We start from the raw sequence: 9,123 nt of genomic DNA on the forward strand, positions 1-9,123 counted from the left end.
AAATCTGGATTCACACAAATTAGTTCAGTAAACAATGTAGTTAAGGCTATCACCCATTATCAGGTCACTGACTCTCTGACCCTTGCATTCCTGACTATTGGTTTGTTCTAAAGTTTGTGGTCTAGGACAGTGGTTCTCAACCAGTGGTCCGGGGACCACCAGTGGTCCTTGAGGGGGTTCCAGGTGGTCCCCAGCTACATGATGGGAGAGTTGGTAACCATGGTTTCATTTTACTCTTTAACCCATTTTGGGCGGGGACCCCTTTTGGTGTTAGCATTATGTTATGCTTTAAAGCTATTGAAAAATAGCAGATCTACAAGCTCATAGCACGCCACCGAGTGGCGCGCTACGAGCTTGTAGGTCTGCTATTTTACGACTGACATAGAAACATAGCTTTTTCAGAAAACTGTCAGGATGTAGAAGACATTTTTAGAATCTGATCTCAGGTCAGAATGGGTTAAAGAGTTAAATTATTGTTAAACATCTGCATTAATTTACAAGAAGTCTACACAATTATTAGAATGTAGAAGAATTGTTATTTTGATTAACATTTGCCTGTTATCAATCTCTCCTATGGTACCACATCCACAAAATCTAATTCGACGACCACAAATTATTCAAAGTTTTGGGTCTGAGGCTAAATCTCATCAAATGGTGGTCCGTGGCTCAAGTGCAGAATAAATAATAGGACTCGATATGAAAATGGTTGAAAACCGCAGGTCTAGGACAGCGGTTCTCAAAGGACCCCCAAATTGATATTTACTTGGCCGCGAACCCCCATCTGAAAATGTTTAATGCCAGGGACCCCCGGAAGAGAAAGTTTGCCTTATAATTATAAACACTTTCAATATTTTTCAAAACATTTCAAAATGTTCCAACATGTGAATGGATAAAGTGGTTAAAATGGATTGATTTCTTTTATTCACAGTTTGTAGAATGGGTACATTTCAAACAAAAGCCATAAAAAGTCATAAGTCAATACAAAAACTGCTACGAGGATGAAACCAGAAAAAGCACTAAGACTTGTTTACATCAGGGTCCTCCATTTTCAATTCATCAGAAATGATTGTGATCCCATCTATATTAACTAATTATAGTTAATATAGTACACCTTGGGGTTAATACAAGTACTTTGAGAACCACTGGTCTAGCAATTCAAAACGCATTATATAATCACAGAAAGTCCCTCTTGAAACTGAAAGAAGAGCTTCAGCTAAGTGCCTAAAATGTGACGTGCCTATGCTGCCGCCCCATACGGTACCCCAGCTTGTGATGACTAACTGTGTCAGCAATGCACGAGTATGAAATCCTTATCTCCCATCCTGCCTCGGTGGTTCCTCGGGGCCTGGTTGGTCCACACGCACACGCACACGCACACACACACACACACACAGAAAGACAAACAGCAGCCTGCCCATGTCACCGTGTCAAAGGGTAAGAGGGGCTGATAATAAACAGCCTGGGAGGCAAAATGCTGAGGAAGCAGCCAGATCCTGCTGGCTAGGGGGGCTAGAACATCAAGCTGGGGTGACGTAGCACTAACGAGTTACATTTGCCAATCATGTCATGTTGAACGGTTGGAAGACCACATGGGTTTTGATTCCTGCCATTGTGCAACAATATCAATTTGTGTCCCGTTCTGTCCTGTCGAATGCTCGTACCGGCTTCTCCCTCATTTTGAGCTGGTTTATATCCGAATGTTCGCCAAATCCTTTTAATATAAATGCCCTCCTCTATGTATTAGGAGTAGGACTAGACAAATGTATATACACATCTAAGGCTTCGACATTGCTCTGTTTATGCAGCTGCTCTCATCTCTCTTTGCAGCTATCCAAGTTCATATATTAAGCATGCTGCAGCACTCTCATGCAGTCAGAAACCAGAACTTAACTTTAGTAACATGACCCAAAAGTAGAAACATCCTTGATACTTGCCTGTGGCTCACAAATTCCCCTGAAATGAACTTTGAGGTTGTATGAAACGCTGTACTACTGGACCTTTGTGGTTCACCGAGGTGCCACCGTTTCCTTTCGGCCATCTTGGAAGATAGAACTTTGAGGAAAACGTTGTAGGATTCAAAGACATCTTCCTTAATCTCATAAATCAAGGGAGAAATAATTGGATTTTAGGGATATTCCTTCCTACTTCTGCTGTGCCAAATCATGTGAAATTCTGTTCAGAGGGAACCGTTACCCGCTTAAACAGAACAGTCCTTTGGATCAGGGGTTCTCAACGTTTTTGGCCGGGGACCCCCGGAAATGCTTTGGCAATGTCTCGGGACCCCCGCCCCGCCCCCTCCCGACCCCCAATATAAATTGACTGCTACAATAACCTTAAACCATTTTGGGCGGGAACCCCTTTGTGTTTTAAGCATTGTTATAATTTAGCTATTGAAAAATAGCAGATCTACAAGCTCATAGCGCGCCACCGAGTGGCGCGCTACGAGCTTGTAGGTCTGCTATTTTTGAAAAATCGTGAAAAAATTAAAAAGATTCTTTTTTTTTTTTAAATAATTTGGGGACCCCCTAAAATAATTTGGCGACCCCCCCGAGGGGTCGCGACCCACGGGTTGAGAACCCCTGCTTTGGATTACCTGGACATTGACCAGAGTTATACACATACAGGGCAAAGCATCTCACCTCCGCCAAATACAAAAGTCTGCAAAAAAGTGTGATGAAAACAGGAAACAGCTGTCGCGAAGCCGCTGGTCCCTTTCAACCTCGCACACGTTTTCATTTGTCTCTCTGGAGTCCTTCCTTTGCACTCGGCCTACAGCTCATCTCTTCCATTCACCCTCCCTAAGTCTCAACCCCTCCGACATTCAAAGAGTTTCCTTCCAAAATAAGATATCCACCACTGGAAAAAAATGTGAGGCCTTCTCCTACAAAACCCTTGATAGCACAAAACTGAAAACAAATAAATAGGGATTTGATGAACGGATAACGTAAAGCGTTGTAGCACAATACTGTATCTTTAATTTCATACAGTATGCTCTCTTAGGGATAATTAACCATTTATATACTTAATAGTGTGACAATTTGTGATCTACAAGCTCACAACGCATCACATGCGATGCGTTAGCTTGAAGATCAGCTATTCGATATTTTTGAGGGGCAATAGCCCCTCCTATGCCTAGCTTTCAGGGTTTGTGTAAACAAACATTGAAGACAAAATGATGACGTATGATGATAAGAGCGCCCCTCACTTCACACGGGTGTGATTCGAACTTCTATTCGATATTTTTGAAGGGCTATAGCCACCCCTATATTCAGTGTGGGGGGTCTGGTATTCCGGGGACGCCCCCGGGGCGGGGACCCCCACGCGGTAACTCTGTCATTTCTCGACCGTTTCGGACGTGGGAAGGCTCGTCAGAACCGGGCCAGGCCCCTGGGCGGCGCGTTCCTGGGGGTCTGGATGTTCCGGGGACCCCCACACGGCCATTTCTACTAGAGTTGTTTCGATACTGATATCAGTTACTTGGGCCGATAGTACTCAAGTACTCGTAACCGGCCCTGATACTTTGACCCAAGTACCAAAACATCCAATTGACACTAGGCTGAACGTATGCAACGGGAGCAAGTCTGACCCAACACTGCAACAAAAAAAGCCGATCTACAAGCATAAATGACAACTGACAAGTGTAGATTGCTCTATGAGAAAAAGGGGGTCAAATAAGTGGTTACTCAACAAAAATAAAGTAATCGGTATCGGCGAGTACTAAAAATGAAGTACTCGTACTCTGTCTGAAAAAAATGGTATAGTCATTTCACAAAGATTTTTTCCAAAAATAATCAAAGTACAGTACAGAGCACAGTACACTACAATACAGTACAGAGCACAGTAACTAACTATAACAATAAATGTATAGTTGCACCACTCAGTACACACACACACACACACACACACACACACACACACACACACACACACACACACACACACACACACACACACACACACACACACACACACACACACACACACACACACACACACACACACACACACACACACACACACACACACACACACACACACACACACACACACACACACACACACACACACACACACACACTTCTGGACAGAATCAATCACTTTATCCATTCGTGCTCAGGGCCTGAGCAGCTGTGTGTGCAAACCCTTGTTCACTTCACGTGGAAACATGCTCAGCCTGTCTGTGCCTACATCACCATGGCCAAATCTGATCCAGAGCAGGAAATGGATACAATCAGGCCACGTTGCCACATCAAACGGCCAAGTCAGACTCACTGCAGTCCAGTGTTGTTTTCGTCGACTAAAACTAAGACGAAAAATGTTCGTCGACTACCTTTTTTCACTGACGAAAACTAAATGGAAACTAAATGAAAACTAAGCTATGATGACTAAAACTAAGACTAAATATATTGACAATTTCGTCAACAAATAAAAACTAGACTAAAATGTTAGGGAGGGAATAGTGGACAAGAGATCCAGTATAAGTCATTTACACTTGGTTGCATGCTGAAAATAGCAGATCTACAAGCTCACAACGCGTCGCAGCGCGACGCGTTGTGAGCTTGTAGATCTGCTATTTTCAGCAAGTATAAAATCTGTCATTACGACAGCATCAAGGCCCACCAAAATACATTTTAGTCGACTAAATCAACTGTAGATTTAGTCGACTAAAATCTTATGACATTTAGTCGACTAAAACTAGACTAACACAAAAACATTCCAGGTGACTAAAATGTGACTAAAACTAAATTAAAACTATTCAAGAGACTATGACTAAAACAAAAATCAAAATTTGCTGCCAAAAACAACACTGCTGCAGTCTCTTCAAGCTAGTTAAAGCCAGACTCAAATGCAAACAAAATGGCTGATAAAGGCTAAGAGTATAGGACGACTCATCATGCACTACTAGAACTACGTTTCCCCCTGCCAAAACCCTATAGGGGCTGTAGCATATGTACTGTATATACAGTATGGCCCCTAGTTCAGTGCAGAAGAAAATAGATTAAGTGTGAGTCAGTCAGAATGAATGTGATTTCGACAAGACATTTTTTTTATTGAAAGCCAGGGCTGGGAATTGCTGGATTGCTTTCAAAACATCTACTCTACAAGATCCAATATTCTTCTGTCCTGTTCTTATTTACAACAATATTTTGTACCCAACCCTCTCTTAAATGTGTATTACCTCAACAGAAATTACCCTAAAGTCAAAAACACAAATTCTCCACATAAGTCCAATGTTATACTTGGGGACTATTTGGAAATTGTAGATTGAGCTTGCAGATATTTTCAAACTTTTGACAAATCTCGAAAAATGTGGGACATTGCTGGATGGAATTGGTGGCATGGTTGAATAGTTAAAGAGATTTGATTGTCTACTTTCTAATGCTTCAACATCTATACAGATGCCAAATGGGTTTTAGTGCTGATGGCTATTGTTTTTCCAACACCAGGCCCTAGTTAAAGAGCTTTTATGGGTGGAGAGAGAGAGAGAGAGAGAGAGAGAGAGAGCAAGTGTTGGAACAGTCACATTTACAGCATGTGATCTGTTCCGATTACGCACAGCCTTTAGAGCCAATGGGGACTCTTGGGTTTTCAGGCCTGAAAGAGCACGGTCCGCTGGTTCAACTCTAATGTTACGTCTCAAATGTTCCAAACGCACAACAAGGCAAGGCACAGACGACCGGACAAAACAAAGAGGTTGTTTGTGTGCATCATCCTCACTCTGGACGATGACATAATGTTAATCTCTGTCCCAGCATAGAGGGACCACTTCGTGCCGGTCTCCGTGTCCCTCGTGTGAGGAGCCCTTGTTATGCACATCTACACCAGGGGTTCTCAACGTTTTTGGCCGGGGACCCCCGGAAATGCTTTGGCAATGTCTCGGGACCCCCGCCCCGCCCCCTCCCGACCCCCAATATAAATTGACTGCTACAATAACCTTAAACCATTTTGGGCGGGAACCCCTTTTGGTGTTTTAAGCATTGTTATAATTTAGCTATTGAAAAATAGCAGATCTACAAGCTCATAGCGCGCCACCGAGTGGCGCGCTACGAGCTTGTAGGTCTGCTATTTTTTTTAAATCGTGAAAATAAAATTAAAAAAATATATATATATATTTTTTTTGAAAATAATTTGGGGACCCCCTAAAATAATTTGGCGACCCCCCGAGGGGTCGCGACCCACGGGTTGAGAACCCCTGATCTACACAGACAGTCAGAGCCAGGGAGACTGTACACGGCAGCTCAGCCGAGAGGAATCTGAGCCGTTATATAACAGCCACAACACAGAGATGGACTTGAACTCGCAGCAGCTTGTTGGAACTAGCCTCTAGTTGATCTGATCACGGTCCTCTTAATGAGGACAGGAAGAGGAGGGAGGCAGCATTCTTTTAAATGTGCATGTATTCCTCTCTGATGATGATGATGATGATGACAACAGGCAACAAAAAATAACAAGAAAATAGAAACATCCGCTGACAAGCATCACACTGAGGTTTTGCATCATGATATGCCAGTTTGTTTGCTCTCCCTTTTCAAAGGCCATAAGCGGTCTCGCTTCGGGACACATTTGTGTGCTCAGGGAGGTCGATTTGCGTCATTTGTTCTGCTCCAGACAAAGAAGATCTCCCTTTTGGTGAAGGCCCAGAGGAACAGTTCTCTCATGTATATAGGGGTTCTTTAGCTTGCATCTTGGCAGTTAAAGAGGCTTGTCTGAACATGTAGGGCAATTTAGGTGTGGCAAAGAGCTGCAGGAATGAAAAACAAGCCTATGCAGTCATTTTTTTTTAGACAGAACAGAAGACATATCACCTTGCCATTCTCAAACTACGTTCCCTCTCGAGGTCAGCACACAAAAGTCACACACACCCTGCGGAACTTTCTTGCGAAGAATACAAGATCACTACCTGACCTCCTCTTTGCAACCAGTCTGACACTTCTTTCTGGACGAAGGTGGTGACAATGATTCATTGGCAGTTAAGTGCCAAGTACAGTACCTGGCCTACAACAAGGCACTATCCCAGATTGCGTCACAAGTTGAGGTTTACCTATATAGGCCGGGGTTCATGTCTGGCTGTGTCAGAGTCGCGAGAGAAAGATAGAATAGTAGAATACAGTAGATTAGTCCCCACTCCTTTGGGGTGTTTTTTGTCACATTATGTACATAATACATAGGTCATAATGTGTGTGTATATATACACACACACACACACACACACACACACACACACACACACACACACACACAAATATATAGATGAAATTCGTACCTCTGGGTTTTACCCACCCTATAACAACTAGGAGCAGTCACCTGGCATGGGAATCGTACCTGGGACCACCAGGGGCTCTGGCTCCCCAGGCGGGCTCACTAACCACTCAGCTACAACTCTCTACAGATAAAACTGTAGAGAGGTACTGCACACTGGAGGAGGGAGAGGCAATGCCACCACACACACACAGCATGTTGTGCAGAAGTGTCACGAATCACGATGAGACACTCACAGTTGCTCCCATGCCAGTCAAGTGATCATGCCTCATCATCGTGAACCTGCCCCAGGCCAGCCAATGCACATGTGCAAACAAGCCATGACAGATCCTGGAGTGTCTTCTGGTGTGACCAAAATAGCATTGTTTTGCACACAATCCACTCACTCCATCACAATCTACCCTCGGGATCAACAGAAAGGGGACAAAAGCGCCTTGTGTTCAAGTTATAGGAAGAGAAATGGTTGTATGTGACGTGCATGAGAAGCTATAGGCCACAGTAAACACTAAGCAGCTGAAGGCTTCAGGCCATCTCTGCCATCCTTGTGACCTAGTGTTCACTTATCTATCCAATCCAAATGACAATCAGTACAGTAGGTGTATCAGCAAGATTGTATTGTACTTACCAATTCCGTCTAGTCTAGTAAGTGGAGTAAAGAGCAGATTGATACTAGATTTTGATTGTTGTGATATGATTTCAAAGGAGGTGGGCAGGTGGCATGGCATAATTGTCTAAATTCTAAACCCCTAAACTCTGCGCCAAGTCCTGCCAACAAAGAGTCATTACTCATAAGGCCACTTCACCACACAATGCAATTACATCAAATTAATTTCGATTAAGTAATTTTACTCATCTATATTAAATCATAATAAAAACGAATTAAACCCCCATGTATATGCTGTATACATGTACAGTTTAAGATATTGTCTGTTTACTGTAATGATTGATGTGCATCAGACTGTCAAACAGAATACAAACAAACGTTTGCAATTTTTCCAAAATTGCGACATTTCTAGTTGTAATTTGTAACAGAATGCTGCAGTATAGTTATTTGTGATGGGTGTGTTTTTGTCTTTTTTTTTTTTACCTCGAAGAAGTTGCAACAAAATCACCGTCCAACAACCGCATCTTGCAGAACAAAACTCCGTTGACGAAAGGCACTGCGGTTAGCTCTTCCAACGTCAAATGCGTCTGGAACTTAAATTTCTTCTTTTTCACGAAAAAAGCCATCACTGTTTGCTTGTTACACACCAAGCGAATCGAGGTAACACGTACCGACGAAAGCGTACGAACAAAAAAAAATGTGAAAACTGGAATGCCCCAGTTGTTACTGCATATCGTCAGCCCGAACAACTCCTCTTCATAGATGATTCCACCGCACCGACATCTGTAAACAAATTCAAACAGAAAAAGAAAGAAAAAAACTACATTCCAGATTTCCAAAAGAACTGTATGAAGAAGAAGAGTTGTCACTTTCAAAAAAGGATTAGAAGAAAGTCGTAGAGACCTACCTGAAGACGTGTAGTACCCATCCAAACTTCGGTGAAAGTACATATGTCAGGAGAGCAAACCATGGCAGAGGGAATCACTTCTACAAATGACAGAGCTGAAGAAGAGAAGACTGAGCCGTCCCTTTCTCTGGTCTAGAACTTTGGACCCACGGTTTTACACTACACATTGTATACAACAACGCCCCCGTGTGGCCACACAAGGCGCACAGCGTGGAATAGCTGCACAACAAGTGCAGTACAAAGGTCTGCCGTTAGAGGGCGGGAGACTTTTATTTTTTACGTCCCGTGGTAAAACGCAGAGAGCCTAGAAAGTTCGACACCTTTAATTGGAGCTTGAATAGACACATTTTCA

At 43.0% G+C, this 9,123-nt stretch overlaps 1 protein-coding gene across 1 annotated transcript in view; it reads right to left on the bottom strand.

Moving 5' to 3' along the window:
- Positions 1–8,908, bottom strand: part of eeig1a (estrogen-induced osteoclastogenesis regulator 1a) — a 29,457-nt gene extending 20,549 nt beyond the window's left edge. Inside the window, exons 1-2 of the mRNA XM_079517392.1 lie at positions 8,772–8,908; positions 8,348–8,647 (exon numbers count right to left, since the gene is read on the bottom strand). Of these exons, the coding sequence (XP_079373518.1) occupies positions 8,348–8,490 (143 nt within the window). The 5' untranslated portion in view covers positions 8,491–8,647; positions 8,772–8,908. The remainder of the gene's footprint in view (positions 1–8,347; positions 8,648–8,771) is intronic.
- Between the last annotated feature and the right edge of the window lie 215 nt (positions 8,909–9,123).

Source organism: Electrona antarctica, assembly GCF_951216825.1.
Source record: "Electrona antarctica genome assembly, chromosome: 12".
Lineage (NCBI taxonomy): Eukaryota > Metazoa > Chordata > Actinopteri > Myctophiformes > Myctophidae > Electrona > Electrona antarctica.